Genomic DNA, 22,571 nt, shown 5'->3' with positions numbered 1-22,571 from the left:
AATCCAGACTGGGCTTTAGATGAGGGACACCATGGGAGCTTGAATACAATACGTATAATAATTAGGTTTACATGATAAGGATTTTTGGTGTTGCAGTAATATATCCTTTAAAGTTTCACATTGCAACAGATCCCAATCTATGGACAAAAACAAACAATTTTCAGTACTTGTTATTAATTGTGTGCAGTCGTATGGTTGTAGCTCCAGTGGGAGATCTGATGAATGATTCTTAGTGGGCTGCATTAAGCAAATGAAAAGAATATGGTGCATGAATTGAATCATGAGACACTGATTTTGCAGCAGCTCAGCCACACAATGCTGCTAACACATAAACCTCTTTCAGTTAGAATGAGTGGGATGAGGATGTGACCAAATAGACTGACCTGTGGGCATGCATCTACTTTGCTGAAGAGTCATTGAGCAAAGCAGATGTTTACAGTCTTAAAATTGTGGCCGTAGTAGGGTTTACACATGTTTTCAGTGAAAATGGTCTTAAATGAGTGGTACTCATGGAAATTTGGTTGTGTGGTTTTAGCTCATTTGTGGATTGTTACGATGGTCCCCTATATACAAAGACAGATGCTGGAAATAGAAGCTGGGAGAATTAGTAAAGGTCATTTCAGTTTGTGGCTATGACACATTAACTTCCTTCCCTGAGTTTAGTGTTCTATCGCTCCTCTCAAACCTGAAGCATATGTAGGCCTATAATCTGTACTTCACTGTTGGATTCTTGCTTTGTCTTTCATTGCCCACCCCACCCCCATTAACTCCATATTAAAGTGGTCAGAGTGGAGTGCTTTACACATTGTTGTAGTAATCCATTGGGGCTATTGGCATGTCCCTTCATGTGCCTGTACTCGCTGATCACTCAAACAACTCAACAGTTAGGGTGGGCCCCAGTTTATTGTTTGAGTTCAAAGGTGTCTTTTCTTGAGGAGGGGATTATGGGATTTTCCCTCATTACCTTTAGACTGATCATTTGGCAGTGTTGGGACACCTCCATGTGAACAGGGTTGAGGCACAGCGAGAATACATTTAAACTGTCCAGAAAGGTTCCAAGCAAACTAAACAAAATTTGAAAGTAAGTAACCTACCAATGGCCTTTAATGTTGGAAAGCAGAAGGCTGATGGCCACAACCGTTGGAGACTGGCTGCCATGACACTGCATGTGAAAAGAAAAAGAGAAAAAGGTGACCAGCAGGAGAGAAATATGTGTTAATTGTGGCCAAACAAACATGTCGGAACAAAGGACGCAGTGATAGGTCTGAAAGATTCACACCCTATCCACCTTGTAGCGAAGTGCACTTCATGATAGGACACTAATCTATTCTGGTTCTACTATTCATTGACTCGCCCCCCCCCCCCACACACACACCACACACACACACACACACACACACACACACACACACACACACACACACACACACACACACACACACACACACACACACACACACACACACTCTCCCAATCTTTCCAGTCTTGGTTTATCCCGTTTTGAACCCCTGCTGCCCCTCCCCTGACACACAGCCTCAATAAAAATCCATTCCCAAGTTGCCATCAAGTGGAGCGCACGGCCATATCACTCCAAGACAGCGCAAGGCTACACATGATGAGCAGATGACAATCGGAGCTGATAGAGTAGCCTACTGTATCGCTACACGAGAGGGAGAACTCTATATATTTGTAGATTCCTCTGAGCGTTAAAAAATGACAAGCGCCCTGGCCACCATAGCGTTCCTCCTGTGGTCGGTTTGCTGCGCCTTGGCCGCGCAGGTCGCCTTCTCCAACTCCTCGCTGGACAACGAAGTGCGCTCCAGCTTCATCCAGCGGCGGCTGCGGGGCCAGGAGCGCAAGGAGATGCAGCGGGAGATCCTCTCCATCCTGGGGCTGCCTCACCGTCCGCGGCCGCACGTCCACACCAAACAAAACGCCGCCCCGATGTTCATGCTGGACCTGTATAATACCATCAACACAGATCCGGAGCCGCCCGGATATTCTTACTACAAGCCCGTGATGCCCACCCAGGTCTCCCCCGTGGTGACCCCCCAGGACAGCCGCCTCCTAGACGAGGCAGACACGGTGATGAGCTTTGTCAATCTCAGTAAGTTTACACTATGAATTTATTATGGAGCCAGGTCTTTCCCCTAATTTATATGGCCAATGAGTTATTCACATTTAAAAACACCTCATTCATTGGTATTTTACTGACTTTACTTTGCTAACTCTTATGAGGACATATAATGTGCCTCTAATACCCAGTGTTGAGATGTTAAGTGCCCCATGATCTGCTTCTCCCATATCATGAGAATCCACTAAATACTACTTTTAATTTCATTCTTTTTTTTTACAAGAAGTCAAAATGTCAACTATTGTGTTAATTTAAAGAACTTAAGAATCAAGTTTTAAATGCTTAACATTCTGTTGTAAAGTCCTTAAAGCCACCACAACCGGGCATTAGTGTGGCGTGTATGTTTGTGTGTGCGTGAAAGCCAATGTCTGACATTATGGCTTTTAGGTCACTTTCTTCACTTCAAATCCAACATTACACATTCCAAGCTGTAAATGTTATGACAACAAACCTGTATCCGATTTCCTCAGAATCCCTTTAAAGCTCTGGGGGGAGAAGCTTTAGCGTGGCTTTGTTTCACATGACTAGGAATTGAACGGGGCATTTCTGAACCCCTAGGGAGTGAGGGACAAGTTTGCTACAAGATCAGGCCATGAACTGCATCTAAACGTGTGATTGCTGTGGTAATCTCTGTTAGTGCAGGTGTGTGTGTTAGTGTGCATTCCTGCATTCATGTGCCTGTTTGCATGTTTGTTTGGAGGTGGTGAATCACAGGGCTCACAGGTGGGAGTAGGGCTCACTCAGACATTATTAAGTTTATTGAAGACAAATCCTTCCTTTGTTTCCCTTGGAGATCCTACTGCGGCTCTGATATCACTATGGTGGAGCAGCAGACGGCATGGTGCCTGTGGCTCTTATCTGGATGTGGTTACATCCAAAACCAGCCTTGCTCTTCTTAATGCCCCTCTCCTGCCTCGGGCTTCAGGGCTCGGAGGAGGGTTATATGGGTCAGATTGTGAAGAGATAAAGTGTGTTCACCCGAGACATGTCTACCTTTAACCTTTTCTAACTTATTGTCATTGAGACTTAAAGGTTGAGTCAGCTTTTCTGGAGGGTGCTTGTCGTCAAACTCACATCTTTTCCCAAAAATCTGCTACCTGCGTAATGCATACGCTGAAAAAAAACCTGGTGTTAATACTCAGTAGTGTTTGTAAAGAAGGGGGCCCCACACCTAGATAGCAACATGCCCGTTTTGAAAGCCTAGGCTGTGTATTAACACTGGATTTCTTCTCAGTGCACACACAGTACTTACAGGTAATGGATCACAAGGAGATTTTCACTCATTTTGACAAACGGCGAATTTGACAAAAAGCGTTTTCCAGAGTCACATACTCCACCTTTAACATGTAGTTAATACAAAACATTTGGAGACTATAAAAAGACAGTCTTAAACATAACATCTCATGTCCTCGTTCTTGAACTTTTAACTGACAGCCTTTAGCTAATTAGAATCCGGAACCATTTGTATCTGAAAACCCGTAGCAGATTTATGTGGTTCCACATCTGAAGAGTTTGATTATAAAGAGGAAGGATGAGGGGGGGGAAGGACACAATGAGTGTGTATTATTTCTCCCTCCAGCCCACTGCGGCCTCCTGTGCTGCGCTGATGATTGGCAGAGCTTTTTAGCCGGGGCTCCCACATTGTGCTGAAGTAGTGACTCTATCTTGGTGGTCCCGGGATGATCGCTTCAAGACCAAACTGGATTATGGTTTTTCCCTTCCAAAGACCTCAGCTTCCAATGTGGAGCAGTGCAGTCAGCTAGGTAGCCTACAGGGTTTGACAGGGGCTCAGAATAGTATAAAACCATTATTTAAGGTAAACCACCTTTATCTCTAAGGGACATTAATTACGTTAGAGGGGTATGATTCAGCCCCTCTTTTTTCTTTTGAGACGGTATTTCGAGAGCCAGTGTATGACATCACTGCACACATGCTGATACACAGACACGGCTGCACATGTTTACTTGTGTTGGAAAGCCAAACCACAGGTCGTACTCCAGAATCCCAAGCAGGAAGTGTTCGTCTCATTACCGTGCAACATTACACAGGGCAGCTGCTATAGCACTGCAAGTTTTGGAGTTCCTCTTGTACATTTGCTTATAAAGGAACAGATGGAACGCTACTGAGCCCAGACTTAAAGGTGGAGTTGGAGGTGGAGCGAATGTAAACAAAGGGTACAAGGGGGCTATCCATAGATATGCCCATATACAGTACAGAGGATCTGATGTGTAATGAAATAAATGGGTTTTCTCCAATGCACACACAGTACGAACAGGTAGCGGATTGTGAGGAAATATTTTGACAAAAAATGATTTTGACAACAAGTGTTCTCCAGAACTGCTGACTGCACCTTTAACATCATATATCTGCTTGGCTGCTCTCTTTTCCACCTGCCTGTTTACTGCTGCTGAAATCTTTGCCTGGAGACGAGTACATGTGCGTTCAGTATGGCCCCCCCCCCCATCCCCCATATCCTTTTTTCTTTCTGTATTGACCACAACACACCTGCAAAGGATGGGAAAAAACGGCCTAATGACCAGAAATGTCACTGGCTTTCATTAAAATAGGAAAGAGCGAAAACATTTCTCCCAACAGTTGGAGAACAGAAGGTGTATTGTGTTTGTGAGAACGAGCAGTAAGAAATGTGTTTGTCCTGCTAAGCTGATCTGTAGAAGCATAAGGAGATCATACTTAGAATTTTCTTTTTGCCCCAGCAAAAAAAAACTCATTAGCTTCCTCATTATTAATACATTCATGTGCAAAACGATCCTTTTTGTTTTCAGTCTGAAGCTGGATTTGTAATTGCATGGTGGAGGAGAATCTTTAACCCCGCTTTTGTTGTCTAGAATAACTTGTCAGTTCGGTCGATTTAACGCACAGCCCAGGCAGTTATAGTGCTAAACATTCTGAAGATTTAAGGTTTTGTGCAATATTTCTTTAGCAAAAGCCTTTTTGGGGGTCGTTATCTATAAGAAAACTGCTTAAAGCTATAGTGCGTAACTTCTGTTGTCCCCATGAGGAATTCTGAGTGATTACAACAACACTGTCTGCGCCTCTACATGAGGTAAGCCTTCGCTGATAGCGCATGTATTTCATACCTTCTGCTGTTCGTCCAGGTTTCTTCCTAGCAGTAGACTCAACAACGAAACAATTCTTGAGCAGATTTTTCTTAGCTCCTGGGCCAGTGTCTGGGGGTGACACCAATTTGTAAACGCTGCCATACTGAGAAATACAGAGAGACTTTTGTGTGGCTGACATTCACTGGTTTGAATGGGCAGAAAAAGTTTACCAGACTAAAACATTTACTGACTTTTATAATTTTAAGATGAATTTCTTAATGCAAAGAATGATAAGAATACTGTCGGAAGCTGTGAAAACTACTTGCATATTTGAGTCCTGTTTTATGCAGACAGTGTTATGCATCTTTAAACCACCCATGCCGATCCGTAAAAATAAAAAAAACACCACTTACTATAAAATTGCAATGGGTTCACGATTGCTCCGCGTGGCTGTGTGGCCCTGCTGTGTGAGGAGCGATCTGAAGTGTTGAAATGCCTCCCAGAGGGAAGTTTGCATATCTGAGGTCTGATCTCTGCAGCTAATGGTCCCTAACGTAAACAGACCAAGTCCTTACATGCAATTATTGCTTTCATAAAAACACCCCTCGATCCCTTCCAGCATTTAATTGCGGTCAAACAAATGACTAACAGGGCTCAGAATGCACCGCTCTTAACGACTAGCGGCTTGTGTGTGTGTGTTTCTTGTGTCGTTACGAATGTTTTTAGAAGGCCTGTGAGTCTGTGCGTGTGAGTGCTTTTTCGGGATAATAAAAAAAAAGTTCTGTTTCAAGAGGTTGGGGTCTGTGCATTGAAACAATAGTGGTCCATCAGTAGGGACCACAGGCTGATGTCATGATGATGTCATGGTGTTATGCCAGTGGGCAGGATGTGTTAAAGGTGGCTAATCGCTGCTCTGCTCTGCACACCTTCACTGAAGACCTCAGCCACGCTCTCCAAGGACAAACGCATTGAAACTAACGCTGTGAAAACACTGGAAAGCCTCAGGAATCTTTCGGGGTCTTTTCTGACCACCATTTCTTATGTAAAGACTGAGTGTTTGTGTGGAGAGCCTCAACCCGGGCCCAGGGCGGGTCGGAAACCCCGCAGCGCCATCATCAGCGGCTGCTGCTTTACTTTGCCCTCTACAATCTGAATGAAATCACTGGCTGGTGGTGATACATGTCAGAATGATCAGGGAGGTGTGGGTGGTTTCCACTCTGGTCGTTAAGTCGCGCATTGCATTTGTGTGTGTCTCTCTATTCTTTATGTGAGTGTGTTTATAAAAGCACACTGGCTGCTTGCGGTTTTCCGGGCAGCGCCTTAACGGGCCTTTTCTTGTGGTCGGCACATGTGCGCAATTTAAACAGGGAGCCAAACTGAGCCCAAAGTGTGTTTTTCTCTCCCCCCACATTGGCACAGTATATGGCAGACTTGACCTAAGTGATGTTTAGATCAATCACTTCACAAGGGAAGCAGGATTTTTCCCCCACTATTTCTGACACAGTGCTTCCGAGATGTGGGCAGAGTGACACACATCAGAGGGCCGTTTGATTCAGCGACACAGTCTTGACAGATACACCATCTGATTGTACTCACGGTGGTTTGACTTTCCCTATTAGGGGTTAGAAGTATTATTTCACCGTGGCAGCTGATAAATAATACATCTTAGCCAGATGTCAGATTTTAAACAGGATTTTGTAAAAGCCTATAAAATCTTCAATAAAATGTTGATTGACTCCTAATCTCCTCTTTTCTCTCATCCAATCAGTTGAGCAGGACCAAGACCTTCTGTACCAGCAGCACAGAAGAGAATTTCGATTCGACCTTTCCCGCATTCCAGAGGGCGAGGCTGTCACAGCAGCAGAGTTCAGGATCTATAAGGGTTTCATCCAGGAACGCTACGAGAATGAGACGTTCAGAGTTGGTGTCTACCAGGTGCTGCAAGTGCCTCTAAACAGGTATGTGTGTTTTTTCTCTCCTGCACATCGCAAAGTTTACAGGAAGTTTGCAGATTCTTTGCAATTGTTTCAGCTGCTAACCCTTGTTGCTTTGCTTAAAGCCTTGTGTCATATGTATCTGGTTGATCCCCTTTTTACTGTTAATCATTTAAGGGCTCAAATAACAGATTTATTTCCTCTCTTATACCTCTGTTTGTCTCTTTTTTTTGTCATAGTTTTGAGATATCTGTCTGATTTCTGCTACCACCAGATTCAACAACATGCTACAGCATCCATGTCATTTAAACAAACCTACAGCTACTTAAGCGGCAAAAATGTATGACGAGATATTTCACTGGATAAGTCAACACTATTGTTTCTGTCACTCAGATGTTTTTATAGGGACTGTTTCTACAGACATGTTTCTGCTGAGTATTTTAAATGTGACTTTTTTACTACTTTGAGTGCCACCAATTAAAATTCTAATGGACCTTGTTTGTTTGGAGCAATTATATGACCCTATCTACGGTATAAAATAATATGTATGTAACACAGATATATCACAAACCCAGATCGATATATAGTATAACTTATCATCATGACTAGATGGCTAGAATAAGTTCCCATTCAATTGTTTTTAAATAATCTCCCAAAGTATTCACAGTATATTGCTACGTTTGATTATCCTCTTAGGATGGTGACACAGTACAAGTTGTGTGGTCGAGTTTAAAGCAAACTCCTCATGCTGCTGACTGTGTTTCTGTACAACCTGCTTGTTAGGCTGTTCTACGCACACACAGATCTGTCTGCTTTGGCCAATCCCCATAGGTTACTTCTACTGGTGTTAGTGTCAGCACCGAGGCTGTTTACATAGACATTAGTGTCTATTACAGAAACACAGTGGTTTCCTCCGGAGAAAGTTCACTCTCACACAGTGAGAACAGGACAGTCCCCAGGAGAGCTGCATTTATAACACGCTGCTCCAACCACAAATAACACTCTCTGCCCTCAACATGTCACTTTACTCTCTTCATCTAATACGGGTGGTTATTCTTACATGTTTCTGTCTGTCTGTCTGTCTTTCTGTGTACTCTCACTGTTAATTCTTGTGGGACCTCACTTTTCACAATCCCTTATTCATTTAAGGGCAAGACACTATTTTTTTTCAAGAACGGGAAGAAATTGTAAGATTTTGGCTATTTTATAGTATAAATAAAATATCATCATCATCATCATCATCATCATCATCATCATCATCTTCAACCGCTTATCCGAAATCGGGTCGCGGGGGCAGCAGCTTGAGCAGGGAACCCCAAACTTCTCTTTCCTGGGCCACATCAACCAGCTCTGACTGGGGGATCCCGAGGCGTTCCCAGGCCAGCGTGGCGATATAATCTCTCCACCTAGTCCTGGGTGTTCCCCGAGGCCTCCTTTAAATTTATGTCTGTTTATTTCTGAAACCATCCTTAATTGCCATTATCTCAACATTTATTTTTTTTCAATACAAAAAATCTTCCAAAATCTCAACCTGTAGAGAATTTTTTTTAAGACCTGTACATAGTCATTTTTGATTTATAGAATGAGAGAAGGCTGTAACCAAAATCTGCTTTATAACAACTTTGGATAATTAGTTCATTAGATAATCAAACATTTCGGAAAAAATGTATACAAAAAATCATCAAGTTTCATGATGATATCTATAAGTTTAAAATGTTACCCTATTCACCTCCAGTGTTGCGTTAAATTCACAGTTGTAACACCAACATTATAAAATTCCTCCTGCCCCATTCACCTGCATGACTCTGCCTGACAGGGAGACAGCAGCCAGCGGGAAGCAACATGTGCAGGTGATAGATTCAAGCCCTTGGCCGGCGGTGACAGTGGGGCTGACGACGGTGTTAAGGGCAACACCATTGTCATTCACAGACACACAAAGGCCACTCCAGACAGACGAGCAGGCAGCAGACGTCTGCCCGAGGGCTTGAAACCCAAGCTGTAAACAACGCTATTGTCAGGGAAAACTGTGCTGAAGTCAGCGCGTATCAGCACGGGGGTTTTTTTTCAAGGATGAACATAACATAACGTGCTCCTTTGATTATGGCTGGAAGTTGTGGGTGGATACATGAATCTGGGGACTTACGCTGGATGTCTAAATGGCTACATATTGTTTTGTGGCTGAAATGTTATTTTTTCATTATTTTCAATGCGTCCGTCAACATCAAGTGTTGCTTTTTTTGGGAGCAGTATTATGGAGCGTTATACACTCCTGCTGAATCCACTTGAAACATCTGGTTTGTTACTCAGATTTGCACATTCATGCATCCCCATAAATGTTTAGGACACTGAGACACATTTTCGTGTCATGTTGGCTTTGTGCTGCAGTACGTATTTGATCTGAAATGAAACATGGCTCCCACATTTAATGGGTTTCTCTTAGCTTTGATTTAACATTGTTTTATCCCCATCTGAGAAATGGCGTAGGAAGGGTAGGACGTTTTTATGTAGTTGAAAAGTGTTGGGGGACACAACACAACATGAATGGATAAGTTTACACAAACTTTAACTAAAGTTATCTTGATTTTGTTGTCATTGCAGCCACATACTGTACACCAACACTGTGGCCATAGAAATGGTCTTGCTCCAGCAAATTAAACAGTTTTTCGTTTGGAATCATGTGACTTAGCACAAGGCTGAAATAAACATTTTAACCTCAGAGTAAATTATTAAATACAATGTACTGGCAAAACAACAAAAAACTAACTGCACTGACCCACAATGTAGTGTAATTTTGTTTTCCTATGAAATTTTGCAGGACAGTCAACCATTTTCCTAAGCAAACCGCACTGTTAGATGGTTTTCCTACATTCCAGCCAGCCATTGCTTTCTATTTGATTCAGGAATGAAAATCGATTCTCAGGAACTTAAAAAAACAAGAGACAAACAAATCACCCAGGAGCTAGGTCATTCTGACTGTTGCATTTTATCAAACGTTTGTTTCCAATTTGTGGAAACATTCACATTTGCACGTACCTGCTTTTGAAAGTGATTGACAGTGCGTCCAAGGAATATATCAGTCTGCAGCCTCACACGAATACTCCCCCTGACAGCGAAAATCTTTTGAGACCGAATGCTTGTAGCTTTGAAATACCTTTGATTTGATGAAATGCTCTCCTCTCCTCAGTGAAGTGGAGCTCCTGCTGTTGGACCAGAGAGAAGTGTGGGCTGCAGAGGAGTGCTGGCTGGTCTTTGACCTGACCGCCACCAGTAACCTCTGGCTGATAGACCCTGAGCAGAACCTGGGCCTACACCTGGTCCTGGACGACAGACACGGTCAGTACCTGAAATACATTCACTCATAGGGGGAGGGAACCATTACAGCAACAAAAGCAGTACAGTCTTTGTCTGGAGGAATAATTATCCTAAAATAGATATAGTTGGATGGATATATAGATGGATGGATGGATGGATGGATGGATGGATGGATGGATAAATATCAGAATCAGACATCCTTTTTTGTCATCATTGCTTAGGAATACAAATTAATTAATTTATAAGTGTTGTATTCCAACATGAAAACATAAAAACAGAAGACACAGGACATTCAGTGTGATAAAAAGGCAATAGATAAATACATGTAAAAGTATTTAAAGTGCAGCAAAGTGCTGCAAAGTGCTTATAGTATATACTGTAGATATATAGATAGTTGGATAGATGGAGGATGGACAAAGCACCCAGAAAATACACAAAAAGTAGGTCCAGTCCAGATCAGTGAGCACAACTTTAGTAGATAGTGTCTCATAGCTGCAGGCAGGAATGTATGACCCCCTGTGAGGATGACTAAATTGGCTGCCAAATGTTTTCTTATGTTTGGTTAAATGGACCACCACCACATATTTAGTTAATGTGTGCAGAGGGTTCTTACAGAGTTGAAGTTATGATTGTGGTTGTCGTGGTCATATTAGGATAAACAAATGTTTTTTTAGTACAGACTCTGGTAGGTAGAGACTCTGATCAGTTGTGTTCCTGTTGTCTCCCTCTGTAGGCCAGAGGAGGAACCCCAGTCTGGCAGGGCTGGTGATGGGCCGTGGCCCTGAAGACAAGCAGCCCTTCATGGTGGCCTTCTTCAGAGCAAACGAGGTGCGCTTCCGCAGCATCCGCTCTGCCCACGGACACAAGGGCCGACAGTCTAACCGCTCCAAATCCCAGAGGACTGTCCAAGATGCACTGAAGGCAGTGGAGGCAGCAACAGGTGCCTGGACCCTTCACATTATATAATCTAGTCATGGTTTTAATGTCTTTGACAAATCGGCTTTTCATACTTTGTATGCTTTGATACTTGTGTGTATTCATATTTGCATGTGTTTTTAATTTCAGAGAACCTTGGCTTCTCCAAAGAGGGATGTAAAAAGCACGAGCTGTATGTCAGTTTCAGAGATTTGGGATGGCAGGTAAAATTCAGAACTTTCATTCCATCTCATTTTACCATCATTTGATTTACAAAAGTTGACAGCTGCCTGACATTTGCATGGGGTTTCACCCCTGATCAGGACTGGATCATAGCGCCAGAGGGCTACGCAGCGTACTACTGCGAAGGAGAATGTGCCTTCCCACTCAACTCCTACATGAATGCCACCAATCACGCCATTGTGCAAACTCTGGTAAGTCCCATGCCAACAGTCGCTGATGACAGACACTTTCACTGCATCCTCCACCTTCTTAAGTAACTGATTTATTTTTTTCTTCTAACCACAGGTGCACTTTATCAACCCGGACACGGTGCCCAAACCCTGCTGCGCCCCTACCCAGCTCCATGGCATCTCGGTGCTCTACTTTGACGACAGCTCCAACGTCATCCTCAAGAAGTATCGCAACATGGTGGTCAGGTCCTGTGGCTGTCACTGACCTCTCCTACCCCATACTGTGAACTCTGAAAATCCAGAGGGATGCTCAAGCAAGGCGGAAGTGAAGGAGCCAGTCACAAGAGATGTTTGACTGGCTGGTCACTACTAGGGAGCTCCAAGCTTTAATCTGGAGTACTGTTTTTATGGCCAGAAGCTGAGCCTTCCATGCAGTATTAACCACTACCACAAACCAATTATAAGTATTCCTTAAGTCGCAGTGAAAGATTGAACAAAGGAATCTCTTTTGTTTTTCATTTGAGTGTGACAAGAAAAAAAGTCACTGAAAGGAAACCTGCAGGGCTTTGTAGAGTTACTTCAGGGACTCAAAGAAAACATTCAGTGCAAGTGACAGAAGGAAAAAACTATTTTCCCTAATGTGCACATACACATATCTTTTTGCATTTGAATTGAAGAACTCAAGACCATGAGGCATGAGAATATAAAGTCTTGTCTGGGTTGACATGTGCATGTGAACTGATTTCACAGCTCATAAAACTTTAAATCTTCATTCCTGTTCAGCCAGTGGCCCTTATATTATGGAACAGCTGGTTGATCCTATGTGCCGATCAGAAAACCAGAAATCTGTTTGGAGCAGGTCAGGTGTAAGACATCTGGCTAGCTTGTGCTTGTGCATTGCTGATGCAGAAGAGCTCAGTAAAACAATGACAGCCAAAGCTGTTAATCACAGTGTGTGGGACTGGAAAGGCCCTGCCTGTCGAGCCCCTGTTTCCTGATGTAGACATACTGTATATCAGTAGGCCTGTGAAAGGCATACAGTCCACAAGATGTCGGTGATTCATCTTCATGAGGCGGACATCGGGGTGTGTGCGCCGTCACCCCGACTGCAGCTGCCTTCTGGTGTCAGACCAGAACTGCAGGTGGGCAAAAGGGAAGCTGTAAATTTATTTTGTCAGATTAAAGTGTTCGAATAAACTATTAAACAAGAAGCAGGTGTGCGTTTTTCAAACAAAGCCCGGTCTCAAAGGTCTGCTGGGAAAATTCAATGTTTTGTGAGTGATAGATGGATTTTATGTGGAAAAATATGCAGAAGATTTTACACAATATATTTATTTAACAGCAAGAAAACTGTTTCACCAGTTAAAGACCCAATCACTATTTTACAGGACTTTGTCTGCCCTAACTGTGACATCGTATTGGATATATTTTATACAATTAAATTGTTTGTCCAGATATGTCAGTGATTCTTGAGAACCGGGAAAAAAGGCCGTCTTCCATATGTAACTGCTGTTATCTTTAAAACTCAAAATATTTCAAATTGTAGATGTTATTAGGGATTAAGAATAGAATGTCTGGAGCACAATTATCCCCTTAAATAAAATGTTATCATTATCATGTCAAATATATGACACTTGTTATCTTCTCACAACATCAAAAACATTGTGTCCTCAGAGAAGGTTTCAATATTTCATATGCAATACAGTAAAACCTATTAAAAATGTACTTTAATGATTAAAAATAGCTTTTTTCATCAAAAGCAACAATAATCTCTCATATCAATAAAAACTGTTTTTCTGCATCACATTCATGTTTTATAAGGATTCTAAGTGGTGGGACAACTTTACTATAAGTCAACACCGTCAGACATTTCATTATGTAAAATGTAATAAAATCAGGCGAAATAAGGGGCAGCTTTCACTTTGAAGGACCTCTTGTCACATTCTACCTCTGCAGAGTACATTAGAGTCAGACAGGCTCTGATAAGTGTTGTAGTTTTAGAATATTTTACATTCTGAATCTTGAAAGTCCTGTGTCACAACCATATGTCAACACCGACTTACAATTTCTGAAGAAGTTATTTGAAATTTTTTGATCATTTTATTTTCCTGAAGTAGTTCATACTAGCACCTAACATCAACAGAAAAACCAAATGGCTGCTAGATAAATTCCATTTGTTATGTTTAAGAAACGTTAAAGACAGGAAATCAGACAGGAAATCTGACGGAGTTGACATCTGACGGTGGTGATAGGCCAATGACGGTAAAAAAAACAAAAGCTGGGAGGTTGTGTCAAAGCTTAGCTCAGTAGCTTAGTATGTTGGATACAAACATGTAATTTAATTTGCCGAAACAAAGGGTTTGTATTTCTTCAACATTGCACCCTGTTTTGTCCCGCTTCTCAAGAATCACTGATGTACTATGCAAACTCAGGAGGAAATTACATTGCACTGTACACCGACCACCGATTGTGCTTTGGAAGTGCTTTGAATAGCCTCTCCGCTCTTGACAATGGACACACATTTACAATGTAGCATCAGTACAAAAGCAAAGCAGCTTTATGCTGTAACAACCAGGCAAATAAAAGCATTCGCACAGACATTCACTGAGAAGCTGAGCGCTTCCAACATAGCATATTACGACACAGCCCACGCTGCTAAAGACATACAGATTATATGTATCTGTCATCTTAAATAGAAAAAAGAGGTAGAAGCGTAAAACTAAAATTCTATTTATACAATCAAAAGTGGTGTTGATTGTCAATCTGAAAATCCACTGTCAAAGTGAGGACTATATTATCAGCAAAGTCTCTGGCATCAAGAATCTGCAGTGATTTGGAATTTAATCTATCATGTATGATCATATATCACATATATATCATACATATCATATATATCACATATCATTTATGATCATAGGGTCATCTTACATAATTTAAGGCAGAAGAGACAGAACTTTGATCAGCTGTGAAGGGCCTGAGGGAGTGCTTTTCTGTGCTTTTCATTTGCCGATTATGTCAGCACTGCTAGAAATGATATGATCATTCTGACTTTACAACCCATTTAAAGTTATTTTAGCCATCTTTTAGCCTTCTCAAATTCACTGTCACTGAAGCAGCTCCCTGTGGCAACACAGGTGTAGAATTTGGTTTTCCTCCTTTCAAAGAATGTACTGCGTTTTCTTTCATGAATAAGATCTACATTTGGTGTTAGCGTAGACTTGATCAGGCTCAAATAAAATGTGATGTTTAACTCAAATCACATAGTCAGTGTTCCCTGACTTACCTTTACAAATATGTTAATATAGATAGGTTAACTCCGGGCGTTCCTGAGAGTAAATCTTATCTTTCTTCTTTAGCTTTTTACTCCTTATACAGTACATTAAACCCCACAGTCAAGCCCAGGAAATGGAATCAAGAGGTAGAAAGACAGCGAATATAGAAGAGCTTTAAATAGATTAATTTGCTTCCTGTCCATTCAAACAGTAAACCTTCTTCACTACATGCAGTTAGTCCCTGGACCTCTCAACTCAGGGGCTGAACAGTGTCTCCTGCGGACCTTATCTGTCTTCTTCTGGTGGCCCCCTGTTGGCCCCTGTGGTGCTGGGAGAACTTTCAGGGACTCACACCCTGGTTCTGACTGCCCTGGTGAGATCTTTGGCTCCATGGGGGCTGGCTGCTGTGGAGGAGGCTGGTGGGGGGCTGAGACAGGCGTGAGAGCCAGGCAGACGTCCCCCACATTAAGCTGACGACACTGCAGGCCACAGAGACGGGCAGTCCTACGAGGGCTGCAGGAGGACCAGCCCTGCCCCCGCACGAAGAACGGGTACTCCACGTAGACATCCACCATCTCCTGGAAGAGGACATGACATGCCAACAGGGGGGTTACAATTCATGTCCAATTCCGATGTAGTGAAAATAATTTGTTTCACACTTGTTTTAAGCTTCTATGGGTTGGGCTTAAAATGCTCTGGGGGACATGCTACCACGCACCACATGTGTTCTAAAGATATTCTTAAAATATTTTGATGAAAGAATGGTAAATGAGTTATGGCCAATTAGCTGCCAAGCCCCACCCCTGAGAACACGCTTAGCCATGTTTTTCAACTGATCATGATCATTATTCGAAAGATGTGTATCTTAGGCCCCTTCTGAATGCTGTGCAAAACATTTGGTGTCAATTGAATGAAAATTGAAAAAGAATTTGCCAAATAACTTATTTTCAGTTGATTAGCATTTATCAACAATCTGCCCTTCTGACTGGCACACAAATACAGTACAACACCAGACAAATTCTTTAACATGCCGTGCCATTGTATCAATAAATATATTTTCTCACTTAAAGGTTGAGCTATTTATCTTAACCCCGTTCAATCAGTATATAAAACTGACTGATCACCAAGTTGATAGATTAGATAGACAGCATCATCTCATAGGACCCGAATGCAACATTTCTAAACTACGTAAGAAGAACAATTCCAGCTTCTTATATGCCACACAGTGGTGTTCCTTTACCTGGGTCTGCTGGTTGTGCAGCAGGATGAGCAGACGTGAGATGGCAGAGGAGGAGGTTGAAGGTGAGATGTTCTGCACCGTGCAGCAGCTCAAACACAGGTCAGGACAGGCCAGTGAGCCCAACAGAAAGTCCTCTGTCTGCAGGTGCTCCACCCTCCTCAGCTGGCCGTCTCTGAGCTCGATGAGAGAGCCTGCTCCAAAGTGAGGCAGCAGCCAAGGGAAACGATTTGGAGAGGAAGAGGAGGAAAGGGCCTGCTGAGAACAGGCTGGAGCAGAAGACCTTGATGCCTCTTCTTTCATGGAGATAAATGTATTGCCTGAGTGATCTCTTGGGGAAACGCTCATGAAGGAATGTCCAGAAACGGGAGGTTTGACAATCTTTGTGGACCTGTGAGACAGAGCATGTTGCAGGGTTAGGTCCTGAGGGGGATAGTGAGGTAGGCATGTGCTCAACGATGGAGGACTTGCTGTTTCCACCCTGGGAAAGTACTCAACTTTTCTGTCTTTCTGTCTCCTCACATAAGGTCCTTTACTCCTCCCAATGCTTAAACTCTTGTCTCTTATTGTCTTGAGCTGCTCCCAACCGGGCCCTCCACCCACCCTTTGGAAACCCTCAGGGACCAGGGTGAATCTAGAAGGGTGGTGCGGGTGTCCAGGGTGGAAAACAGGTCTGCCAGGCAAGTGGCCCTGATGCTGATAGTGGTGAGAAAGGTTCCATCCCAGATGCACGGGGTTGAACTCTCTCCACTCCGTCCAGCCATTATCCTGCCTGAATGCAGAATGGATGTGTGGTTTGGACCTAGTGGTGGATGTGTGAGTCTGCATCCATGGCTGGTGCAGCGCGGGAACCCGCCTGGGTACGGGTTGGAAAGGGCCGGTGGGTTTAGTCTTGTATGGGTAGGGCGCCTTGAAGGTTGCAGCGTCACACTGCTGCTGTGCTGGTGAGTTAGGCCTTTGGTCCCTCTTTTTAAAAGGGAGGTTGTCCCGGTCTGGGACCAGAGCCGGGTTCGGTGTGAAGCTCATTGGCTCACGCTGCATGTCACTCACACTGGCACTGCATATCCTCCTGCAGAAGCTAAGGGCCTGTTGTGATCATACGCCACAGACTCCAGTCCCTTGGCAAACGTTGCAAGATAGGTAGGTCCAAGGTCGTCACGATCTGAAAAGAGACAAATATTGGTGCACTTTATATCCACCAAGATGGAGAACAATCATTCCCTGATCAGGCCTACTCTTTCTCTGTCTGTCTGTCCCTCTCTCTCTCTCTCTTCAAAGAAGTACTAATAAATGCACCCCCCCCCCCAACCCCACTTCTGAGTGTGCCAACTGGTGAGATCAGAGCCTGTAAATGTCCCCTTGATACATCAACAACAACTTAACAATCAGCCTCAAATGAAAGCTGTCCAACCACCAGTTGCTATATGGATGGGGCTGAGTGTGATGGACATCTCCCTACTCAAAGAAAAAAAAAGAAAGAAGTTACTATGGTAACAAAGTACTGCACAAAGTGGCTGGCGAAGGAATGAGCGTAGTGCGGACAATGCAAAGGAAAAGGTTGGGGGTGGATGTAAAGTTAAAGGTGAGAGCACAAGGTTAATATTCTCATTCATGGTGACACATTCCACTACAATCTAAATAAACTAGAGTGTGTATTCAGTGACAAACACAGCCTCAGCCTGCGTCTTTCACATGCTACTGAAAACATACATTTATAGAAATCCCATCGTCCTCCATGCATGAGTCAGTTCCCTGACTAAATATCTGCATGCACAAATACACACACACACACACACACACACACACACACACACACACACACACACACACACACACACACACACACACACACACACACATACTCACACAAAACAGTTTGTTCTCTATTCAAAAGAGGCTTTCAGACACATTATTTACAAAAAAGGATGCAGGGACGTTAAGAGCAACGCCGGACTTTTACAGCCTGTCAATGCAAAGCTCATTCCGATGCCCTGTATTACATCATCACCGTAGCTGAGCACCGCTGCTGAATGGACCTCTTTCAATCTGTCTGACAGGCATGTCTCTGATATGAGCTGCTTCTCTATAATGTGTGTGTGTGTGTGTGTGTGTGTGTGTGTGTGTGTGTGTGTGTGTGTGTGTGTGTGTGTGTGTGTGTGTCTGTGTGTGAGTGATCAGACAGCACCTTCACACTAATATTCCTGTGTGAGCACCAGCAGTTTACCAAAGGACATAAATAGATAAGTATTTGTCAGCTAAAAGCCCACAGTGTAAATGTAAATTCATTCAAATGGCTCAGATGTGTGGGTCACAGACTCACAGTGAGCGACACACAGGTACTATCAGATCATGACCCTAACAGGCCTGTACTGTGGTGTGATCCCTGCTGGGTAACCTTATGAGGTGATCAGCTCACTACAGGGCACTTATCTGCGGACATGAAAAGTACACACATGAATGTTTAGTGTGTTTGGTTCCATCATGATAAGCATAATTGCACTGAGCATGGGATCATTTGCATTTGAGAAGTGACAACGTTGCATTTAGTCAGCTAAATGTTTCTATCTATCTATTGCGCTGCAGCACAATACAACCCAAATTAACATCTGCTGCAGAATCCCACAGAGAGTTCCTCAACCGTACATTCATAGTTAGACCAATGCATGTAATAAGAAGAAGCTGAGTGGACTAAAAACGTGTTACATAAATCAAGACAAACCGTTTTCTTCGGAGGAGCTTCAAGTTAGAGACTAATACTCACATGTTCCTCCAGGTGTCCATCCGCTGGGCTTTATGTCCATCCATGTTCACAGAAGCTGCACACACACCGACACACTGAGAAACACACCTGTCTGGCTTGATTCGTCCTCCCATGCTGCAGGTGGAACAGGCATTCAGACTATAACTCAACAGACCGTCTATCAGACACGCTCTCCTTCTTTTTCTCCTCTCCTCTCCTCTTCCTTCCTCTCTTCCCTCCCACTCACTTTTTACATTTTACACTCCCACTCTACTTAGTCAGTCGGTCCTGTTAACCTTTCTCAGACAGATTTGATGTCTCTCTCTCACACACACACACCTTCTCTTACTTTCTTCCTCTCTCTCTCTCTCTCTCTCTCTCTCTCTCTCTTGTTCACCCTCTGTGTTTGCTGCTGAGTGGCACTCTCCAGCCTCTCTTCCACTTGTAATCACACTCCTCTTCCTCTTGCCATGTTCCACTCTCTCCCCTTCGCTCCGTATAGCTCTCCCTGGTTGGGTGTATAATTAGAAATGAGACTGCTGTGCAGCTCCTCAGCTGATGGTAGGCGTATGACTGCCTGATGGCTTTGGCGCTTTGCCCGGCGTAGTGAGGGCGGGTAACCGTTGCTTTTGACTATAGCCTAGACACACACACACACACACACACACACACACACACACACACACACACACACACACACACACACACACACACACACACACACACACACACACACACACACTGACACCAGGCAAAGAAAGGGATTGCAAAACAGATATATTGCTATCACATCTTGCAGCCTGAGAGCCAATAGTTATTGCTTGTTCTTCCTGCTTTGCTCACCTCAGTGGGCAGTTGTGTACTTATTATTATGCTGCATCCTCAATGGAGCCACACTGTATGAATGTTCTGAAGCTGCCTGGGATTGTATACGAGCAAAGGTCAACATTTAGAACTAAAGCAAATCCTCCTCCACGGCAGCCTTTCATGGATGTGCAGACAACATGAACTACGTCCCTTCAGCCTCACCCACGCCCCGCTGCCTGCTCGCTTTCTATATGTTTCCCTCACTTTCTTCAAGCTGCCTTTGTTGGCTCCCTCCTTTTATCTGATTTTAAAACACAAGAAAGAAGTCATGGCTTCAGAGTCATGGCTACCTCAGCAGCAAAGCAGCTTAAGTCTCAGCTATTGATTTTGCAGGGCCTCAGCAGGTGAACCCCCAGTCATGAGAAAAGCCCACGCAGGACTTGAGTTTGAGGTGAAGAGGATTTCTCACTTTGAGTCACATCATGCTTCCTCTGCCCACTCTCTCTCTCTCTCTCTCTCTCTCTCTCTCTCTCTCTCTCTCTCTCTCTCTCTCTCTCTCTCTCTCTCTCTGTATCGGTCTCTCTGTGTTCTCTCAGACACATACACACAAACATACATGCTGGAGAAAGTTCACAACTTGCGCATTTAGGCGAAACCACCTCAACCACTGACATTTACAGAGTGTGTTTTTATTGATAGAAATCGCCAATCACTCCCACCACTTCCCAACTGCTACATTACAGCCTGCATCTGCGGTTTCACCTTTCAGTTTGGCACAGACGCCAAGTATGGGTTCCGATAGTGAAAGCTATTGTTCTGATACATGAGCATATAAAGCTTAACTTGTTGTGTTGTGTGAAGAGTTTTTTATGTGCTTCAATGTTTATTCTCAAATTATTCTCGAAAAAAAAAACAATCATTTCCTGTTGATCAAAGTGGCTGTGTGGATGATCAACAGGTTAGCACACTTTGTGCTGATAACCACTAACATAGTCTTGCTATGACTAACATCAGCAAATTTTTCCTGCCTGCAACTGAAGCAAGGCACTATTTAAAAGCCTCTCTCAAATGCTGATGCAGTGTTTTGGAAAAAAAACGATGATGTAATGCTGCTTTATGAAGCCTCTGCATGCAAATACTGTATAATCAGCAAATCAGGCTTAGGAGAACTGGAACTGTGGTCTGGTGTCCACTAGATGGTGTCCAGGCAACACACATAATCTGATATCATACTGTGGTCTTCATTTCCTCACTCTAAGCATCACATACGAAATACAAATGATGTCTTGAGGTAATGTGAGGATTTTTGAGAAATCTTATCAAAAAATGAAGTTCATGATTGGTGTCTAGTGTTTTATGCCTTCATAAGAGATAGAAAAGGAATGACATGCAACAACTGGCCAGACTCTACAGAGCCTTAAACCTTTGGGAAACCAGAGCAGCCCGACACTATAGGGTGTTTAGGCCAATGATCAGTGATCAAACACATTAAAAACATGTTAAGTTTCAATTTCAACATTGTTTTGAAACAAAATAAATAGATTATTACTGCTGAAAGTTATAGCAATGTGAAATGTGAAATTCTCAATGAAACGCACATGATGTAACATACAATAGAATAACCAAAGAAGGAGTTGACTTTGTGGGTCACAGAAACAGCTTTGGTGATGGACTGAGATTATGCTTTGCAAGGCATAATCACAGTCCATCATGATAGCGTATACGAAACAATACAATATAGCAAAAAACAGTACAATGCTATGAAGTTACTACCTATTTTTCTTGCTAGCGCGGTGGTTGAGTGACTTCCTCCCCTCTCAATATCTGCAAATCCCCTTGTGTCGCAGTCAATGGTTTCGCATTTTCACATTTTCAAGTAGTAAGTTATCAAATTTAATAATATCTCTGATTTTGAAAATGGATGGTAACATCTTTGGTGTTTCAAGTACACAACTCAACAATATTTATAACATTGGTTATGTCATTTTGTGAAGTGTTAATGCAAAAACAATACATATTGGACCTTTAAACAATGAACTCTTTGGTCTGTAAAAAGTCACAACACAGTGAAAAGTGTCCATCACAATTCCCTTTAGCCAGAGGGGACCAATAGGTATTTGTATCTCTGATGTGTAATATGTGTTCTGTAGGATATTTGTCTTAAACAATTCAATACTGCTATGTGTAAAACAATTGCTTTCGTTGTTTGGGTGGGAAATCTATTATTTAAAATATAGTTGCACATTATATCCAAATGTAATAGTCATTATGGATTTTTCATTCAGAATGAATTGTTCTGTAAGAAACAAATGTTTATGCCAAGAGGAAACTTGAAAAAGCCTTTACATTGTCCAGGCCTCAATGCCATTCAAAAACCATTATGAAACATAACAAAACAACAAATTAAAGGGACATTTTGAGGTTTTTAATGTTATGTTTGTTCTCAACACTCGACCCTGAATGTTACACAGAGGAGGGAGGGGTTTCAAATCTGCAACAAAACAGGGAGGCAGGAAACGAGAGACAGAACAGTGGGGAAGTGAGGAGAGCGGAGGGGCTGTTAAGGAGACCAAAATAACAAAGGCATGTGTCTGCCTCTCCTTGGTATTTTCCACTCTGTTACATAAAAATCCCTCCTTCTCAATCCCTTTCGCCCGGTCTCTCTCCTCTCAGCTCCTCCCTCCCTCCCTTTTCATTGGTCAGCTGGTCGGCTGCACACAGACACAAACTTGTTCTCGCCTCATCCAA

At 43.0% G+C, this 22,571-nt stretch overlaps 1 protein-coding gene across 1 annotated transcript; it reads left to right on the top strand.

Moving 5' to 3' along the window:
* Positions 1-1,713: 1,713 nt before the first annotated feature.
* Positions 1,714-12,105, top strand: LOC307249749 (bone morphogenetic protein 7-like; the record flags this gene model as incomplete). Its single annotated transcript, XM_080026602.1, has 7 exons — positions 1,714-2,107; positions 6,962-7,151; positions 10,312-10,460; positions 11,173-11,379; positions 11,505-11,578; positions 11,678-11,788; positions 11,883-12,105. 7 exons carry the CDS (start codon positions 1,714-1,716, stop codon positions 12,030-12,032), a joined length of 1,275 nt encoding a protein of 424 aa, XP_079882728.1. The 3' UTR covers positions 12,033-12,105.
* Positions 12,106-22,571: the final 10,466 nt, after the last annotated feature.

This window comes from Ammodytes marinus (assembly GCF_949987685.1).
Source record: "Ammodytes marinus genome assembly, chromosome: 4".
NCBI lineage: Eukaryota > Metazoa > Chordata > Actinopteri > Uranoscopiformes > Ammodytidae > Ammodytes > Ammodytes marinus.
This window is presented reverse-complemented; position numbering and strand designations above follow the sequence as displayed.